This window comes from Calidris pugnax, unplaced genomic scaffold (assembly GCF_001431845.1).
Source record: "Calidris pugnax isolate Ruff unplaced genomic scaffold, ASM143184v1 scaffold133, whole genome shotgun sequence".
Classification (NCBI taxonomy): Eukaryota; Metazoa; Chordata; class Aves; order Charadriiformes; family Scolopacidae; genus Calidris; species Calidris pugnax.
The window spans coordinates 8,602,198-8,622,081 of NW_015090977.1; the positions used below are offsets into that span (position 1 = coordinate 8,602,198).

Here is a 19,884-nt window from a genome sequence, read left to right on the forward strand (position 1 = left end):
ATTATCAAATTTACTTTCTCCAAGGTGACTTCTTCAGGGTTTGTGCTGTGAGACTCAAAACTGCACACCTCAAAACCCCTGTCTACACGAGGAGCATGGGACCGGGGACGTTGGAGGTACCACCTTGTGCTGTTCCCAGTGCTCCAGCCACGGATGGAGAATGGCCCAAAACTCCTTCCGCAATTCCTCGTGACCCTGAGCAAGGGGTGCTTCCATTGCACGGCTGTTGGTCTGGAGGGGTTTCCTGAGGTTGGGGTCTTTTGGTGAGGTGGCTGTGGAGGTGGTTGGGCAGTTGGCAGGTGGCTTAAGTGTCTTCGTGCTTCCAAGCCACTGTGGAAATGGGGTGACACCTGATCCATGTAATGGAGATCTTTGGGGCTGGAGTTTTGCTTCAGCTGACAAAACACGTAGAGTTGGGGATGATTGCTACCTGCACATGAGATTTGGACAGCCTGTAGCAGCACACTGAAAACTCCTGCTAGAACTGCTGAAGAAATGAGAGCTTGGAGGTGGGTGCTCAGGCATCTGGTATTTTTAGTGCTGGGACATCCTCAGGTTTTCTAGAAACCACAAGGAAAGAAAATGCTTTTAGGCAGCAACCTCAGCAACAGTTTTTATCCTGGAGGGAAAATTTTACAGTTGAGTTATAGGCCTGAAGCTTGGACGTGTAAATAGAAACCTGCATTAGTCGCACACTAAGCCCACCGTGGGCACCACAAGGGTGTGCACGCAGGTTCCTCACTGCTGCTGGCTTCAAGCAAGGGTAGAAACAAGCAAATTGGGGTGTGATTCCTCTCTTAGAAGGTTATTAACTACCAGTGCTTGACTCGCCGTAGATGACTTAAATTGGGGAGGGTCTGGCATAGGCAACGGTATCAGTAGTTAATTCCGCAGCTCCAGTGCGGAAGTCACTGAAGTGATTTATAAAAGCATTTTTTTCAAGAGCATCTAGGTGTTATACTCGTGTGACAGATGAGGAAACAGGGGTACAAAGAAGTTAAATGCTTTGCCTGAGGTCCGTGAGCGAGCTGCCTCTTGACGTGGAAATGGGAGCAGGCACACAACAGCGGCAAAGTCAAATCCATCTCGAGCAAGGTCACAGACGTGGGTAGACATAATAGGTATTTTAAAAAATACATAGTTTTCACAGCTTCTTTGCCATTAAAAGTTTAAGTCGTATTAATCTCCAGTAAATTCAGGAAAGGCATTCAATCTAGCATCTCTTTTATGTGGTGTCTCTTATTTTTAATTTCTTTCGCAGATTCTGTAGTACTTAGCAACAGCGGGAAAATAAACCCATTTGAAACAGACAATTAACCAAGGTCACTGGGGCAGGGAAGCTAGAATTATTCAAGAAACAACTATTGCAGATGCCATCCTGGGGATAATAAGCAAGGTACGCTGCTGCGGGTGAAAATGCCGTTCCTTCCTAGAAATTTTATTACCTTCTTGCGAAAGGCATCCAGCTTTCATCTGCCCAAGCCATTACGCAGGCAGCGAAGGGAGGCTGAGAGCGTGGCTCCCGCCTGACTCCGCATCTGCAGACGGATGCCCCGCCGCAGGAGGCAGGGGCAATATGTATTTCTCCTTTGGAGATGCACTTTGTGTGTGAGATTAGTTTTTGGGGTTTTGTGATCAGCATCCTGTCCTTGTGTGCTGCTGTTACCCGCCTCCCGCGGCTGCCCTGGTGCTCAAACCCTCTTCCATTACTGCAAAGTTCTTAAATTAATGGTCTGAAATTCACTTCTAAAGCAAATACTGCTCCCTAGCACACACCCAGGCCGTGTCTGCCCTGCGTGTCTGCTTCTGGGAGAAGCTGGGAGAGGGATGAGGGGGGAGACTGGGGCACCCTGCATGTCCCAGAATCACAGAATGGTGGGGGTTGAAAGGGACCTCTGGAGATCGTATCGTCCAACCCCCTGCCAAAGCAGGTCCACCCAGAGCAGGTTGCACAGGACACATATCCAAGTGGGTTTTGAACGTCTCCAGAGATGGAGACACCACCACCTCTCTGGGCAGCCTCTTCCAGGGCTCTGCCACCCTCACAGGAAAGAAGTTTTTTGCTCATGTTCAGGTGGAATTTCCCGTGCCCCAGTTTGTGCCCGTTGCCCCTTGTCCTGTCCCCGGGCACCACTGAGAAGAGTCTGGCCCCATCCTCTTGCCACCCGCCCTTTAGCTATTGCTCAGCATCAATGAGATCCCCTCTCAGTCTGCTCTTCTCCAGCTGAACAGCCCCAGGGCTCTCTGCCTTTCCTCAGCACAGAGATGCTCCAGTTGCTTGATCATCTTTGTAGCCTCCACTGGACTCTCTCCAGTGGTTCCCTGTCCTTCTTGAACTGGGGAGCCCAGAACTGGACCCAGTGCTCCAGATGGGGCCTCACCAGGACAGAGCAGAGGGGGAAGATGACCTCCCCAGAATTGCTGGCCACGTTCTTTTTAGTGCACCCCAGGAGACTATTGGCCTTCTTGGAAAAGATGACCTCCCTTGAATTGCTGGTCACGTTCCTTTTAATGTACCCCAGGAGACTATTGACCTTCTTGAACACAAGACTCATGGTCAGGTTGTTGTCCACCAGGACTCCAAGGTCTCTGCAGAGCTGCTCTCCAGCAGGTCAACCCCTAACCAGGCCTGGTGCATGGCGTTCTTCCTCCCCAGGTGCAGGGCCCTTGTTGAACTTCACAAGGTTCCTCTCTGCCTAACTCTTCAGGCTGTCCAGGTCTTGCTGAATGGCAGCAGAGCCTTCTGGTGCATCAGCCACTCCTGCCAGCTTTGTGTCATCAGCAAACGTGCTGAGGGTACACTCTATCCCCTCATCCAGCTCGTTGATGAATATGTTGAACAAGGCATTTGCCCTTGCAGTTGAGGAGCCCGTGGGAGGCCTGGTGCATGGCGTTCTTCCTCCCCAGGTTGACCAGACCTGGTGCATGGCGTTCTTCCTCCCCAGGTGCAGGGCCCTTGTTGAACTTCACAAGGTTCCTCTCTGCCTAACTCTTACACAAGGCTCATGGTCAGGTTGTTGTCCACCAGGACTCCAAGGTCTCTGCAGAGCTGCTCTCCAGCAGGTCAACCCCTAACCAGGCCTGGTGCATGGCGTTCTTCCTCCCCAGGTGCAGGGCCCTTGTTGAACTTCACAAGGTTCCTCTCTGCCTAACTCTTCAGGCTGTCCAGGTCTTGCTGAATGGCAGCAGAGCCTTCTGGTGCATCAGCCACTCCTGCCAGCTTTGTGTCATCAGCAAACGTGCTGAGGGTACACTCTATCCCCTCATCCAGCTCGTTGATGAATATGTTGAACAAGGCATTTGCCCTTGCAGTTGAGGAGCCCGTGGGGAGGAGGGCTGCGAGGGGAGGGACGGTGCCAGGCAGGAGTGTGCTGCCTCGTCTGCATCCTCATCCATAATGGTGCCTCCTGGATGTGGCTGTCCCTCTCTGAAGACAGGGGAAGGGGAGCAAAGCATGGTGGTGTGGTAGAGCTGATGAAGTTGGCAGGACAGGCAGGGGAGGTTTCTCTGCAGACCTCTAGTTCTCTCTGTTGGCCCTGCTGTTTCCCTGTACGGGGAGTTGTCTTGCCTTGTCGTCATCTTGTTTCAGAGAAGAACAGGGTCATTCCCAGCTCCAGGCTCTGCCTGAACCTCTCCTGTCCCTGCCTCACCACCAAGGTTCCCAAGAACCAGGGCAGGTCCCAAGGGTGCGGATGGTCATTAAGCCAAGTGCAATTGAAAAATGGGCTTGTTGTTTTCCAATTAATTTTTAATTGATTCGATTGATCTCCTCTGCCATTCCTCTGCCCCTAAACCCTGAGGGACCAGAAGTTTCCTCTGTGGCTTTGCAGCAGGACTACCTGCAGATTCCCATTAGAACAGCACATTGCCTGGGGACGGTGGCCCCATGGTGGCCCTTGGAGCACTGCCACTCTGCCACCCCAGAGTTGTCCTGTTGTGGTCAGACTGGGCCCAGTGCATGGTCTGCAGTGGGCTGGACCAGCCAGGAAGGCAGCCAGAGTGGGAGGGCTTCCATCCTGGAGTCCCCGAGCCCCTGGGACACAGCTTGTTGCCAGTGGAGAGGGTTTTGCACAGTCTTTGCCCCAAGGAGCTGCTGCTGGGGTCTGAGTAACCCTGGCTTGTAACTAGAGGGGTCAGCCCTTAATGTCACACGCTTGTATTTGATTTCCATGGACATATTCTCTTGTTTTAAACCTGTGTTACTCATCCTGGTCTTTATTTATTCTGCAGTGTGTTCACTGTGCCACAAATGCAGAAGAACATGACCGATGTCATGTTGTTGCACCGACAGTTTTTTCCGTTTGCAAGTCAGGTCCTTAATTTCGTGTATGACCAAAAGAAATTCAATTGTTTTATCACAGAGTGTCATATAAAAACAAAGATGGTGTTCTTCCTTACCCTGGTGTCATCAGGGAAATAATTGGTTGGAATATTTAAAGCTACAGGCTTAATTTACTTGACATTTTCTACATATCAGCTGGTTGAATTTAAGCCACGGAGCTCAGAGTCTCCCAGTGTGTCCTGCCGAGATGCCACCAGTGAGCCCCAGCTGAAACGTGGAGGTGAAGCCAAGGCAGCAGAAATGGGAAATTGTGTGTGTTTGGGACAAGGCTGAGATCTCCAAATGGAAGATGAGATGTATGGATTTGGTATGTTCGATTGGGAACAGCGAGTTTGGGAGAGGGATGAATAACACCTTTCTGGGCAGGTAGAGGACCATCCCAACTGTGCTAACTGCGGTGCTGTGTCTCCTAAAGCCCTGGGGTTGTGTTGTTGAAGGTGAGCAACTCCATGATTGACATTTATTAAAAACAACAGCAGTTTAATGGAAACTGGACACCCCAGCAGTTCTTAAAGCATGTTCTCAGCCTTCTTGCACTCAGTGGTATGACCGCTAATTATTTTTTTAATATCTTTTTTCTACATATTTCATAACTTGCGCTTCAGTATAAAATTGGAAGCAAAATCCAATTGTGGAGGAAAATTAATTTCCTTGAATTGAAGAAGCAATCTACTTGAGACTTTTTAATCATTAGATGATAACTGTGCACTAAAGAAAGGAAGACCATTAAAGTAACTTAATAGACTGGGATAAACGTTTTTCCCTGTATCTTCTTCATCTTTATTTAGAGATTCATGCTGAGGATATTTCATAAAAGCTGCTCTTCTTGACCTTCCATCACTTATTGTATGGAGGAGCCAACCACAATAATGGCAAGGAAGTGACGCTGTGGATTTCTGGATACAAAACCAATAATTCTGCTAAACATCTCTGTTCATCCTTTCCTGCCAAATTCTGCTTTTCCTTTCTCATTAAAGAAAGAATAGCTATCGGGACAAATAAAAATGCATTTAGCTGAGCTGAGCTGTCTGTGATTTTTAAAAACAAACTGTGTTAATGCTTTTAATTAAGGGGCAGAGGCACAAGAGGCTTTATCAGCTCTTTGTCTGCAGGCCATTATTTCATTGTGGATGGGCTATCCGTTATTGTAACCGTCCACCTTTTTGAAGGATTTACTGCAAAATCAAATGGTGTTTTTATTTAAATTGTTGAGCGCCGCTTGATTCCTCATTTATTTAATATGGAGGCATTGTTACAAAGAAGAATGTAGCACTTAATTTGTATTGCTTGAGGGAGCTCAGACCCGCTCGGGAGCGCTGCTTTGCATGCCTCACCGTGCCCTGGGTGGGAAACAGAACATGCAGCACAATGAAGGAGAGGAAAATTTGAAGGTGAAGTTAGAAAAATCCCAATCAGGCTGTTTCCAAGAATGATTTTGGAAAGGATCGGTGACTCTGTGGTCTATAAAGTGAACTCATGTTGCAAAATAATGATGGAAAAAGCTTTCCTGGGCGACAGTTCCTTTGCATGGCTGTTGAGCAGCTTCCAGTTCAGAAAACCTTGTTTATCTGGTGGTGAGTTCCCAGTGGTCCACGTTATTGGATCAGAAATGCAGTTTAATGTGTCTGAAACTTTCATCCTTTTTTTTTTTTCTTTTTTTTTTTTTTGGCTTTCGCTTTTCTCGGAGGGTCTTTAACACACCAAACAAGTTTTGACTGGAGAAGTCAAAGATTCCTGTGTTCCCCCACGCCTGTTCCCAGTGGAGGAGATGAACTGGATTGTTCATGCTCCGTGTAAAACCAGAGCAACTTACCCTTCTGTTTAATTCCAGGAGGTAATCTAGGATAATGGAGCTATTAGATTTGGCATCTCTGAGGTGGTTATCATTTCAGAAAGAATTGTTTCTGCTAATGGCAGTTAACTTGCTACAAATAAAGCAGTAGAATTGAAATCTTAAGTTCCCAGTGGTCCACGTTATTGGATCAGAAATGCAGTTTAATGTGTCTGAAACTTTCATCCTTTTTTTTTTTTCTTTTTTTTTTTTTTTCTGGCTTTAGCTGTTCTCGGAGTGTCTTTAACACACCAAACAAGTTTTGACTGGAGAAGTCAAAGATTCCTGTGTTCCCCCACGCCTGTTCCCAGTGGAGGAGATGAACTGGATTGTTCATGCTCCGTGTAAAACCAGAGCAACTTACCCTTCTGTTTAATTCCAGGAGGTAATCTAGGATAATGGAGCTATTAGATTTGGCATCTCTGAGGTGGTTATCATTTCAGAAAGAATTGTTTCTGCTAATGGCAGTTAACTTGCTACAAATAAAGCAGTAGAATTGAAATCTTAAGTACTAGAGTGGCAGCAAACCATGAAACATTATACTGCTTATTGGAAGGAAGGCCGAGCTGGCTGTCAGGGAAGAAATCTATTGAAAAAATCCTCTGACAGATTCCAATTCCAAGTAATTTAATATGGCAGCAGCATTCAGCTGTTCTACCAGTCTATTAAAAGTATTAAAGTGGCTATAAATAAGCATACTTAAGTGGCTGGAACTCTTCATCCAAGGAGCTGGAGGGTTTCACAAAGATTGATTTGGCCAGCTCTCGGCAGATGTCTGTCCTTGGGGGTTATTGAGCCCGGGGGGTGCCTGGGGGGCACAAGGGACCCCAGGTGCTCCTCAGGTGGATACAGGCAGTTGGTGGGGTGGGGATGGAGAGGTTGGACCTGATCCTTGCCATCTGTAAGCTGTGACTGGGTATGTTTGAGGGTGCTTTCCTACTCTGCGAGCTGTGACTGCTAAGTTCAGCCTTGAACGTGCTCCACAGCATGGGCAAGCATGGAAATGTGCTTTGAGCTGGGATTCTGGGGCTGCTGTTAAAATACAAGATTCCATTGCCCATTTCTACCTCAAGACCTGGTTCCCTCTGGAGAGCAGACATTTTGAAGTGCTGTGAGATTTCCAGGTGCACAGGCCATTGCTGTAACACTCTGCAATCTTCCCCAGGCGGCACAAGGCGAGTGTCCCCTGGGCCCAGGCGAGGAGCTGCAGAGGTGATGGCCACCTCATCCTGCGTGGTGGGGCTTCCTCCCGCTCGAAGCTTTGAGCTCAGGGTGGGCAGTGGGGGTCCCATACCTCCCCATGGCACAGCTTAGATGTAAAATCCATTGTCTCCTCCCTGCTGATCCCCCTGAGTGGATCCTTGGTTTTTTTCTTTACAGCACGGATTCAAATGAAAGCAAGTTAGAGGGAAGAACAGTTTTTATATTTCTATTTTAGTACAGAAAATATCCCAGGGGGTAAACTTTCCACATACCGTAACCGCAACAGATTAGTGTATCCCCAGGCAGCAAGAGCATAATGATACGGTTTTGTTCAGTGCCATGCTCTGTGGCAAAGTGTAATTTTATGGAGAGGGTCACGAGTGTTTAACCATTCAAAAAAAAATACCCCCAAACGTGATCTCAGCCTGTGTGAATCAGAACAGCATCCTGGTCTTGGGGCAGCTGCATCAGATGGAGATGTGGTCCAGCGTTTTGCAAGGTAAAGAGGGAGGGACGGCGCGTGTGCACGGGGCAGCCAGGGTCCTTAGTAAACACAGCCATCTATTATGTCCTTGAAATTGCATAGTTATTATAAATTAACCCCTGACACTGAGCTTTTCCTCAGTAGCTGCTATTCTCTTGATGTCAGTACTGTTAGTGTTGCTCTCGTTTTCCTCTGTTATTTTCCCCGGCCGGAGGCTGTGCTGGGCTGCTCTGGCAGCGGTGGGGTCGAGCAGCGCCCTGGGCTGTGGGGCATGAGGGTTCGTGGGACCACTGTCACACCTTGATCTCTACCCCGGAGCCCTGCATTGGTGGAACTGGGCAGATGACACAGCAGACCTTTCTGCAAGCGGTTGTCTTGAGTTTTTAAACAATTTGCTTGCCAATTCGCCATTTGCCTTGTTGTCACTAGTTGATAATGACTCCTTTGTGAGATATATTAGAAAGACCCCAGCCAGAACCCTCATTTCACAAGGCACCGTAAAAACTAGTATCTGTCCTGAAGTCCAGTCTGTTACTAGACGTGCTGGAAGAAAGTAAGAGAAAGGAAATGCCATTATTATATTTTCTTCACAAACGGCGAATGGAAACCGCAAGAATTTGTGTTCTTGCCCATAGACACACTGAGATGTTTACCACAGAACCAACACCTGAAGGCTTTTCAGTAATTTAATCCTAGGAGAACTCTTTCTCCAGTCTGCACAGTGAAATGAGCTTAAATTGTGGATAATTTCATTGCAGTGGTAAAGTAATGTCTTCAAAGGCGCAGAGCTCACTCATTGCTGCACAGTCGCTGAGTGACTTCTCAGAAACTAGCCCTCGGTCCATGAAAAATCGGAAAATGTCAATAATTGTGCATTTCTGTTGGTTTTCTTTTCATACAGGACGCCGGCGATGATCGGTTGCTCATTCGTTGTGCACAGAAAGTTCTTTGGAGAGATTGGGCTTCTGGATCCGGGGATGGATGTGTACGGAGGGGAGAACATTGAGCTCGGCATCAAGGTTTGTGACACACGTGTGAGAAAAATTGCACTTAACAGCATTTAAGGAACCCAAAGCAACACTTTAAGAAGTTAACATAAACAGTCATTAGAATGCTTCAGGGGAACTGAGCATTGATGTGTTCTGTAGCATTTTAATTTAAGTTTAAGGGGGGAAAATGACCTGCTTTTAGAGGTGAGTGTTTTGGGTTTTTTTCTTGGATGCTTATCTGCCTGACCTGATGCAAAAAGCTACTGAGGTGAAATGGCATCCCAACTTCACAGGAACCTGGTCACGTTGTCACACCACTGCTACAAGTTACAGGTTATCTTAAATGTAGGGAAAAATACCGTGCCGTTTTTATCATGTGAAGAGTCGCAGCGGGTTGGTGGGGCTCTTGTGAGCGTCTCAAGAAGACACCAAGCCTGAAAATATTTCACAGGCGTTTAGCATCTGCAAAGAAAAAAAAAAAGCTAATGAACAGGCAAAACCTGCTTTTAAAGTGAGACACTAATAGCTGTGCTTTTAGAGCTGCCTCAGTGCAGCCGTGCAGATACTCCTCGTTACAGAATCCGCCGTGACAACATCACTTGATTACTATGCACAATATTAGACGTGGCTTAGTGATTCAAGTGTTTACATACAGTGAAGTGATTCATAAGCAATGAATTCGATGTTCAGAAGCAGCTTGGGACGGCAAAGTCTGTGGAGATTCTTCCAGGCATGTTTGAGAGTTCAGTGTTTGTACGTTAACAAGCTGATAGGGAGAGGCTTGAGACTTATAACTGGAAAATTGCATTGACTCTGCTGTTGTAAAAATGAAAAATCATTGTTCAGTTCATAGATTTACCAGAGGATATTTGCTGTGCTGGCAAATCAGAAGAAACTTAAGAAATCTATTGTTATTGGCTATGGGGAGCGATAATCTCACTTAAACAAGGGAATAGAAATTAAAGGCTTTAAATATGCCACACAGCTCTTCTCCACATGAAGAAATTATTGCACATCATCATGCAGCTCACTCCTTTGGTCTAGAGAGATCCGCCTCTAAACCAGCATTCTCGTGTGGCCATCCTTATTTGTTTGTTCGTGGGACTTTTTAATAATAACATTTTGGAACCAGTCTTCTCAAAATTAGTAATTCAACCCATCTGCCAGGTTTTTGGGGGATTTCGTGGAAGATTGGCTTCTTAACTGGAAAAATAAGATGAATGTCTCAGGGACAAGTGATGAGCATATGTCCTCTTCTTTTTTACACGCTGAACTTTTTAGAAAGGCTATCTAATGAATATCCTTTTTGGAAGAAAATAATCCCTCCCTTCCCCATGTGACTTTCCCAGGCTTGAGGTTCCAACCCAAATGTCTCCCTGCTGTTTGCCTGCTCATATGCTGATGTGTTCTGGTCAAGGTTTTAAAAACACTGGCGGTTTTGAGAGCCAAAATACTCTATAGTCAGAAGAGTAATTCGGTCTATAGTCAGAAGAGTAATTTGGTGGTTCCTTGTTTGTTTCAGTGGTTCTTGGGTGAAAATAAATACAGAAGGTATTTCTTTTCTTTGTGATGCTGGTGCAAATTCCATCATCTTTCTGAGAGTCATGTGTGTCATTTAAACATTATATTCTTGTATTTCCAAAAACCCTCACAGAACAAAAATGAGGTACTAAACCCCTTGAGACTATGAGAAGGATGTGTGTCCGCAAAAGCACGCGCTAGCTGTATTATGGTAGAATTAAATGCAAGTAGTCTGAATGAGAAAATGAAATATATAATTGAGAAGGTTGGGCTGTCCTAACCTAGAAGGACCATGACCATATACTGTACAAGAGTCTTGTTTTATTAATATGCTTTAAACACTCTAAATCAGCTGTTCTATACCTCTGTATGTTAAAATATATGGGCCGTATGTTTCTTTAAGTGGCTGGATTCTGTTAGCTAAATGAGAAATCTCCAGCCTCAGCCACTTAAAAAAATGAACCCCCGTTACTGACATTAACAAAGGTGGCTCCGGGCTCACTGCTCTCCCGGACGTGCTGGGGAGCATCCTCGGGCTGCTCAGGTAATAATAATAAAGCCATTAAACGTGTTGCTGCCCCAGGCAAATTCCTGTTCTGCTTGCGGGGTGGCTCTGGCCCTGACAAGGGGAACATGCTGTTCTCTGTATTATTGTATTTCCTTTTATCGCCCTGGAGTGTCTCCAGAAGGTTGTGCTTATTCACTCCTCTTCTCCCTGGTGTCCACTACCTCACTTCCCCAGGCAGAACTGAGTCTAATTCCCCTTTTCTTGGCAGGGAGCAGAGGAGTGTTTGCTCAGCAAGGCACTTTAGGCGAGTATTGACTGAGAGGTTTTCAGTGTCCCAAAATGTGCTTTGCAATCAGATTATAGTAGCAGCAGGTCTCTCCTACTGTGGTGAGACCTACAAGGACCAAACACTTGATCTTCATAACCTCCCCCCAGAGTTTCCACTGCTGGTTGAAATCCCATCCTCATGCCCAGCTGGTGACCAGGGGACACCGGTGAAGCTGCTGGAGACACCTCATACCTGGTCTTGGTCTTGTGTGGGAACAAGGAGAGCAAGTGTTGCTCCAAGCTTCCACTGCTTCTCCGGGGATGCCGTGGACCACCCGTCCTGTCCCCAGAATGAATAACCTGCTCTTTCTAAACAAGCTCTGACCAACCCCTTTAACCCTTTGCTGAACTGAACAAGTTTCTGCTCTGGTTTTATAAAAACCTGCTGTCCAGTTTCCATGCCTTGAAAGTGTTGATGCTGCTCTGGGCCCCCACCAGCTCCAGGTGCAAGTTCTGGCACAGAGGCTTCTCAGACCGACTCTGCTCCTTCTGCTGGAAATTTTTCTTTTATTTTAAAACACTTTGCAACCCTGGCTTTTAGTGCCTGTGTGACTGAGTGGGAAGGCTGCTTTTGCTGCGCATCTCGCTTCTCCTCTGCAGGGAGGGTTTCCTGGGTTTTCGTGGTTAGTCACAGACACTCACTAAAGATGCTCCATAAAATTGTGCGTGTCTATTTGAATAAAGCTGCAAAAGTCTATAGCCTGACTGTTGCCATGATTTCAAAGTCTGGGATGGGTTACAAGGTTGTTTTCAGAGTATTTTGTGTTTCTGTCATGCATTGCTAATTAAACTTATTTGAGTTGTCTTTTAGAGATTAATTTAATCAATAAGGATATTATTACTACTTTGATGGTATCATTTGTACAAATTGTCACTTGAAGAAAGCAATTAACTGAGAATGCTTATTAGCTGATCCATCCAACACCTTATTTGTGTGGTAAGAATCGATTATTGAATTCATTAAGAAAAGCACAATTCAGGATCCCTTTGAGGTTTAATGACTGACTCAAGCTACTTTTTGCTATGAATGTTTAATTGTCTGAAGTTTGGGTTGGATCTTTTAAAACTATTTCCAGGGGAAAAGCACAGCATGTCCTCTTAATATCCCAGATTTCCTTTTTTCCCCAAAAATTTTTCCACCTACGTTGAGCAGGCTGGATTTCTGGTGCTGCCAGGCCAGCAGTTGGGTGCATGGAGCAGGCAGGGTTGTTGCAGAGCTGTGAGGGCTGCGAATGTGGAGATTTGAAAATCAAATGGGTACAACGAGACCACATTGTTGTTAGTGGTAATTTCACAATAATCAGTCTCTCATCCTGCAACCTCTTTAGGGACAAAACTAACCTCATTGCACTGGCAATGACATGGATCCTCTTCCAGAGGGTACCCTGCCTCTGTACCTTTCAGTCTTTCAGAAACCCTTAAAATAGATTAAATAACATTTTAATGGCACAAATCTCTTGTGTGCGTTTCATCCATGAAGGAGCCCGTTTTGTTTATATGAGTACGATTATTCATGTGCTGAAACGTTGAGAGGGTTGGGCAAAAAAAAAAAAAAAAAAAAGGAAAGCCATCAAATAAGTGTATTTAAATTCCACAAGGGAGCTTGACTCTTTCTGCATTCAGAAAATCAAATCCTCCTCTTCCTGCATACATTTTCCACAAAATTATGGCTGTATCTTTTTGTTAAGAAGAGAACAGTGAGGGTATATCAGAGGAAGTGGTTCTTTCAGCATCCGTGGCTTTGTGGGGTGTGAGGTGAGGGGCGAGCAGCCTGGACCCAGGCAGAAAATCCCTGCCGTGGGGTGCCAGGTGGGAGCAGGGAGGGATGTCAGGGCAGGGCTACGAATCACGAGAAAGAGGTTTTGCTTTTTTCTCTCTTTTTTCTCTTTTTTGTAAAAAAAAATACAGTGGCACAGGCTTGCTTTCCCAGCCCACCTGGGAACACGGTGTCTGTGCATGACGTTGTGCACGAGCGTGATGGGGATGGGTATCGGGCTGGCTTTCTACCTGCACGAACCTAATATCTAAATAGTTAGTGCCTGTCATCGAAATGTAAAAATATCCCTGCTTAGGGTGGAATGCGTTTTTATAACGTCAACCAATCGCTCAGACATCTAATGCCAGGTGTCAGGCTTTGACTCGGCGACGTGTGTCACCGCTGTCACTCGAGATGTTGTTTTGCCGGGGCTTTTTGTTTGATCAGCTTCAAATGTCTCTCTCTCTCTCCCTTCTCCTGATTAATATGTTAAAGCCTGGGTGAGGGCAGAGACAGCTGATGGTCGGCAGCACCTGAAATCCCTTTGTAACCACCCTGGGTGTGAATTCCTGTGTCCCTTGGTGACTGTCACCTCCGCCAGCCGCCCAGCGACGGGCACGCCGAGGCTTGCGGGATGCGGCGGGAGGGGGGAGATCTGCAATGATGTGTTGCTACATATTTTTTTTTATCACTTCGAAAAATAGGAAGCTGAAAAGCATGTAATTTATTCATAAGGCTTTATTAGGCTTGTGAGGGTTCGCTGAGAGGCGGTAGTTAGGGGTTGAATCAAGTTTCTCCTGATGTGGAGGATTTTTTTTTTCCCTGTCTGCACCTAGCTTTGCTGAGGCTGAATTAGTCGTGAAATTGCACATGCGGCAGCGAAAGGTTTTTTTGGGGAAGTGTGGGGACAAACCAGCCTGAACTTCTGAGGGAAGGACTTTAGGGAGCACAGATAGGGTTTGCTGTGAGATGTTTCCCAAGAGACCATGCCTTGGAAGAGTTGAAGGCTTTGGGGTGAAATTGCCAGATATCACTTGCTTATCTGGGGAGTATGGACTGTTCTAACAGCCACATCTTTGACATTTCTGAGAATTTATACTGAGGAACTGCAGACTTCATGGTGTTGGTCAGATGTAGATGGTGCAGAAGTCAGTGCCAGTGGTGGGGGATGCTTGAGTGGGGCTGTTGGTGAGAGGGGAAGAGGATGAAACTCTGGGCTCACCTATCAGGGAAAAATATTTTGAAGTTAGAGCAAGAGTCAGTTGGAAAAATTGGGGGCTAAACCTTGATAAAAGTACCAGGAGAACCACCGAAGCCTGGGGTGATTTTATTTAATAGACGTTGGAGTTAGAGTTGGCCCAGCCAGGCTTGCAGGACGTGGGGATGGATCACATCTCCCTCCTCTAGCTCCAGGGACAAAAGCCCTCCCTCCCTGTAGCGTGGAGCAGCCACGGGGCTGATGGAGGATGTCATGGAGCTTCCCAAAGCTTCACAGGACCCCAGAGACTCCTGTGGTTTCAGACACGTTAAAAACCAACCAAACCAACAACCCCCCCACCCCCAACCCAAACCTGTCAGCAATAGAAACTCAAGACCAGCTTTTCAAAAGTATTTTATCAGTCAGGTACCAAAATCCACTTAGAAACTGGGGCTTAAGGCTGTTTCCAAGTAAAAACAAGTTAACTTGGAACAAAATAAGAGGCAGAGTAGGACTGACCTTGGAAAAAGTCTTAGAAATAGAGCTTTAGAAATAGTGATACACCAATAATACATTACCTTCGTGTACAGCCCCTGTTTATTTGTACCTGTATCCCTGTTCCCCTCTGCATCCCCTCTTCAGAGTGGTTCTTGTGTGGTTGGAAGAAATATTTCCACTACTGAACAGTATCCAATCACTGCCTGCATTTATTTTAAGAGCAGGAATCAGTACAAGTACGAATTCAGATCCTATGTTTGGCATTTTAGCTGTCAGCTCAGTATTTACTGTAGGTGCTTGAAGATGCTTTATAAGGGGCTCTGGTGTAGTTTCCCAAACCGGCAAAATGCTTTTCATCACAACCGCCTCCCTGGAAATGGAACCATATTTTGGTTATTTTCTAAGCAGTCTGTGGGCTGTGGGGTGGGAGCTGGGGGCAGCTCTGCTCTCCCCCTGACAGCGCTGGGACAGGTTAGAGCCGTCCTTCCTCGGGAGAGGAAATCTCAGGAGCAGCCACAGAGGTCCCGTCTCTCTGTTCCCAATTAGAGAAAATGATTTGTCCTCCCTGCCTGTGGCCAGCTGACAGATGGGGACAGGTAGAGGAGTGAGGGGAAGGGACTGCTATTTTCACCCCACTGGATTCTGGTGCTTTTACTGACAAGTTGATTTTTGTGCCGGGAAGACACTGATAGTCTTTGCTGGGGAAGATGATAGTTCTTGCAACAGGCCGTGTGTTGCAGTTGGGATTCACTGGTGGATGAAGAAATCCATTTCAGGACTCAGCCATCCCTTATCCTCACTTGAAACTCTGGCAGGTGTCAGCTTTTTAATGGTTTTTCACAGGGTTGGTGTGCACCTATTGTGGAAAGGGTTGGTTAGGGATCTGCCAGACAGTGGTTTAACAGCCTGGACCATACTTGGAGTCCACTCTCGGCTCATGTGGAGAAAGCCAGATATGGAAAGCAGCCACAGCATCTCCATAGCTAAAGGGGCTGTGGAGAGCAAGAACAAGTGACCATGCAGGTTCATAGACACTTAGCAAAGTTTGGTTTATTTATGCTTTTCACCAATGGGTTTTAGAAAACAGAGCCCAAATCCTGAGGGAGGTTCTGCAGCGCTCCTCTTTGGCCTAACTCTGCTCCTGTTGAACAGAGCCGTTCCCAGATTGTTCTTTGCACTGAATTTGTGGAAATTTGAATTTGAATTTCCACTGTTGGGGGATTTGGACCACACTGATGTTGCTCCAGATGCTCCTCAAGCACAGGTGCCTACACCCCTGCCCACATCCAGGCTGAGGGCATCAAAGGCACCTCCAGTATCCCCAAGACAGAATGATTTCTATCACACACTGTGTGTCTTGAGCATGACACCCATCCCACAGGTCCTTTAACATCTTTTGGGGTACCACCTTTCCATCCTCTGTGGAGAACGATGTGGCAAAGGAGGCACCCTGACTCCGAATTTTTACCCTTTCCTTTGTATAGCTCATGGGTGCATCCATTCCTGGCCATGTCCCCTCAATATTTTATGTGGAAATGTCTGAATCCTGCTAGGCGTGGTGCTGTATGTTATGGCTGTTGGGATAAAACAGGCAGATCCGCAGTGCCTGCTGCGGGTGCATGGTCTGCTCTGGCTTCTGCACCATTCTGGCCTCTGGTGAATCACAGAATCACATGGGGTTGGAAGGGACCTCTGGAGATCATCCCATCCAACCCCCTGCCAGAGCAGGTCCAGCCAGAGCAGGTTGGGCAGGAATTGTCTAGGCAGGTTTGGAATGTCTTAAGAGAGACAGAGACTCCACCACCTCCCTGGCCAGCCTCTTCCAGGGCTCTGCCACCCTCGTAGTAAAGAAGTTCCTCCTCATGTTTAGGTGGAACTTCTTATACTCAAGTAGTTTGTGCCCATTCCCTCTTGTCCTGTCACTGGGCACCACTGAAAAAAGACTGTCCCTATCCTCTTGACACCCATCCTTTAAGTATTTATAGGCATTTAAGATGTTGAAGTGAAGATGTTTGAAAGACAGGTTTGGGTTTTCTGGCAGCCCTGGCTTTGATGTTCCTGGTTTCCTTTCATCTCCAACCCCTGAGATGCAGTGCCATCCTGTGCATCTTGTCCAGCCCTTGCTGCTGTGGGGGGAGACTCGAGAGACATTCCTGTAGCAGGAGACATTTCTTGGCTGTCCAGGCAGGGGGTCAGGACTCACTGAAACGTGTGATGCAGGTTGCATCTTGAGGGTAAATCAGATGCTTTAAGGACTGTGTGGACCACAGGCTTCTTGTCGTGGCATTCACTGCAGGCTGATGTGTCTGGGAAGCAAAGGGGATGGCACGTGTGATGCCAGCAGGCTTGGTGCACCCTTGGCTCTCACCCTTCATGTTCTTGCAGGGAAATAAATAACTTAAGTCCTCTTAAACAGCAGCGATGGGTAGGAGCAGCTGAAGAACGATTCCTGTATCGTTTCAACTGACATATTCCCCTCTGTACAGCAAGGCACATTGATTTGCTGCTTTACTAGCCCTCTGGGCCCTGCTGAGTGGAAGTGGCCCTGGGACATCCCTTCCCGTCCCCCGCTGCCTGGGCCGTGGTCATGTTTCCAGCACTGAGCACTCATTAATGTGGGGATGATGCATGAGCTGGAGCGGTCCCAGCTCTCGAAGTGCCTGGCGACTGTGATTCAGTCAGAAATTGCTGAGGTGTAGCAAAGTTAGGCCCCCAGAAAGCTGGTTTTGTAGCATCGCTCCCTGGAGGACAACTGTCCTTTAAAGTATTTCTGGGTGTATGAAACAATAACTCTCCGGAATCTGCCTTCTCCTTTCACTTATCATTATACAAGGTGAGCAGCAGCACATTTACTCTGTGTCTACAATGCCTGGGATATAAATTACCCTATAAAACAAAAAAACAGGCTTGTGTCTTCCTCAAAACCAACTCCAAGCCAAACTGAACTTTGTCTTCTTACAAAAAGCACGCTTGGGAAATGCCAAGAGAAAATTTGACGTGAAATTACGCACCAATAAATGAGGCTCGTAATAAACTGAGATGAGGAATGAGGTTTTTTTCATCCCATTATATTCATAAAGCTTTCAGAAAGCTCCCTGCTCATCATGGCTACAAAGGCAAGGTTATTTTTTTGTGTTTTCGCCTGTCCTTTCTGATGAGAAGACTCACTTGTGATGCCGTCGCTGGGGCTGTGGGACACAGGGATCACTTCCCTACCTCATCCAGAGCCACAAATATGATTTTATCCCTCCTGCCGGCCTCCGGTGACTCAGGCAGGGCAGTAGCCTCAGACCTCAGGGCAGTCCTGCCTCGTAATCACCGAGCGCTGGGTGTTTTCAAGGGTAAGACACTCTTTTCATTGACGACAGATTTCTGCCAGGCTTGAGGATTGTTCTTGGTGAAAATGTAATTGATGCCGTTACACTGCTGTGATTTTCAACCAAAAAAGCTTGTAGTTAGAAATTCCCAGCCAGCTTTTAGTGTGTTCGGTGTCTCTATAAGGCTTTGCAGTCATCCTCTGTCAAGGACGTTCAGGTCAAACCTGTTCATTTTTACAAATGGAAACACTATTTTCCAAGAGCCCCTGCTGCAGTCGCAGCCTTGGCTCCGAGAACTCTTCAAGCTGTATTTCTCTTTCATCTGAACTCCTCACCGACACAGCGCGCAGTTAAAAGGCAGCTGAGAGCCTGATGGCTGATGGCAAGAAATGGAGACCATCTGCGTTTCCCTGCCTATGTCCGTCCCAGCTCTGCCAACTCAGCAGAAAATTAGAGTAACAATAATTGTGTTCATGACCAAATATTGTCCCAGCCCTGTGGCGAGGCCAGCTTTGCTCCCAAATGAAGGAAGTCCTTTCCACCCTGCCTCATGGAATCACAGAATTGTTGGAGTTGGAAGGGACCTCTAGAGACCATCTAGTCCAACCCCCCTGCTGAAGCAGGGTTGCCCAGAGCACATCACTCAGGGACATCCAGGTGGGGCTTGAAGATCTCCAGAGAAGGGGACTCCACACCCTCCCTGGGCAGCCTCTGCCAGGGCTCTGCCACCCTCACCCCAAAAAAGTTCTTCCTTTTATTTGAATGGAACTTCCCATGTTCCAGCTTGTGCCCATTGCCCCTAGTCCTGTCACTGGGAAACACTGAAAAGAGTATGTCTCCATCCTCCTTCATCCCACCCTTTAGGTACTTATAAGCATTAGTAAGGTCTCCCCTCAGCCTTTTCTTCTCCAGGCTGAAGAGCCCCAGCTCTCTCAGCCTTTCCTCATCAGGGAGATGCTCCAATCCCTCCATCATCTTTGTTGCCCTACGCTGGACTCTCTCCAGTAGATCCCTTCTTTGTGCACGTGTCCTTCAAGCATCCCAGTTCTGCTGGAAGAACTTGCACCACCTCCTTGGACTCCCCCCAGAACATCTGAATCCTTTTGAGACTGGTGCCCCACTCCCTGGAATTGCTTTATAGCACTTTCTTTTATGTCAGCTTGTGGAAGGTGTGATGGATTGTGCCGTGTCACTGTCACCCCTTCCTCCGAGACGCCGAGTCCAGCCTGTTTGTATGCCGGTCACCCACCGCCTGACCTTTTGCTTTCCCCTGTTACTGGGCATGATTTGCTGTTGTGCTGTCACAAGCTGCAGCATGCCCGGAGTGCAAAGCAGGTGTACAACACTTAATGAAGGATGTTAACACTTGGTACACATTCCCTCCCGGCTCCGAAGCTTTGCAGAAAGCCCTGGAAGATCCCTGCCTCCGGCAGATCCTGCTGTGTCCAGCCCGTGGCTTGCTTTGATCTGAACAAAAACTATGTATTTGGGCTTGTTTTAATATACACAAAGGTTATTTGGGGTAGGAATCACATCGTCTCATGTGTTCAGGAAAGAAGTTGTTGTCAGACTCAACCGGCATTGAGTGCAGTGATAAGAAGTATCAGCTTTTTCAGTCATCCCAGTGCTTCTTCCACAGCTCTCTCAGTACAGGCAGCCTTGAGTGACGGCTTCAGTGTGACAAGGAGGAGAAAATTCCCAGCAAAATTCAGTGGGAAATAACCATTTGTCTCCTTCAGCCATCCTGGACAATCTCCTCTTTCCTTTTGTGACTAGTGAGAGCCTGGCGTCGAATGTGTGTCCCTTGATGTGATACCACTTGAGACTTGCCCTGTGCATCATCGAGAGTAACAGTGGAAAAAACTAAATGTGATTTATGTTTCCCAGTGCATTTATCCTTCAGTCTAGTG

At 46.9% G+C, this 19,884-nt stretch overlaps 1 protein-coding gene across 1 annotated transcript in view; it reads left to right on the plus strand.

The window, feature by feature from the left end:
• The window catches only part of WBSCR17 (Williams-Beuren syndrome chromosome region 17), a 239,382-nt gene that overhangs the window by 148,009 nt on the left and 71,489 nt on the right, over positions 1-19,884 (plus strand). The window contains exon 6 of the mRNA XM_014953329.1: positions 8,762-8,879. Coding sequence (XP_014808815.1) covers positions 8,762-8,879 — 118 coding nt within the window. The remainder of the gene's footprint in view (positions 1-8,761; positions 8,880-19,884) is intronic.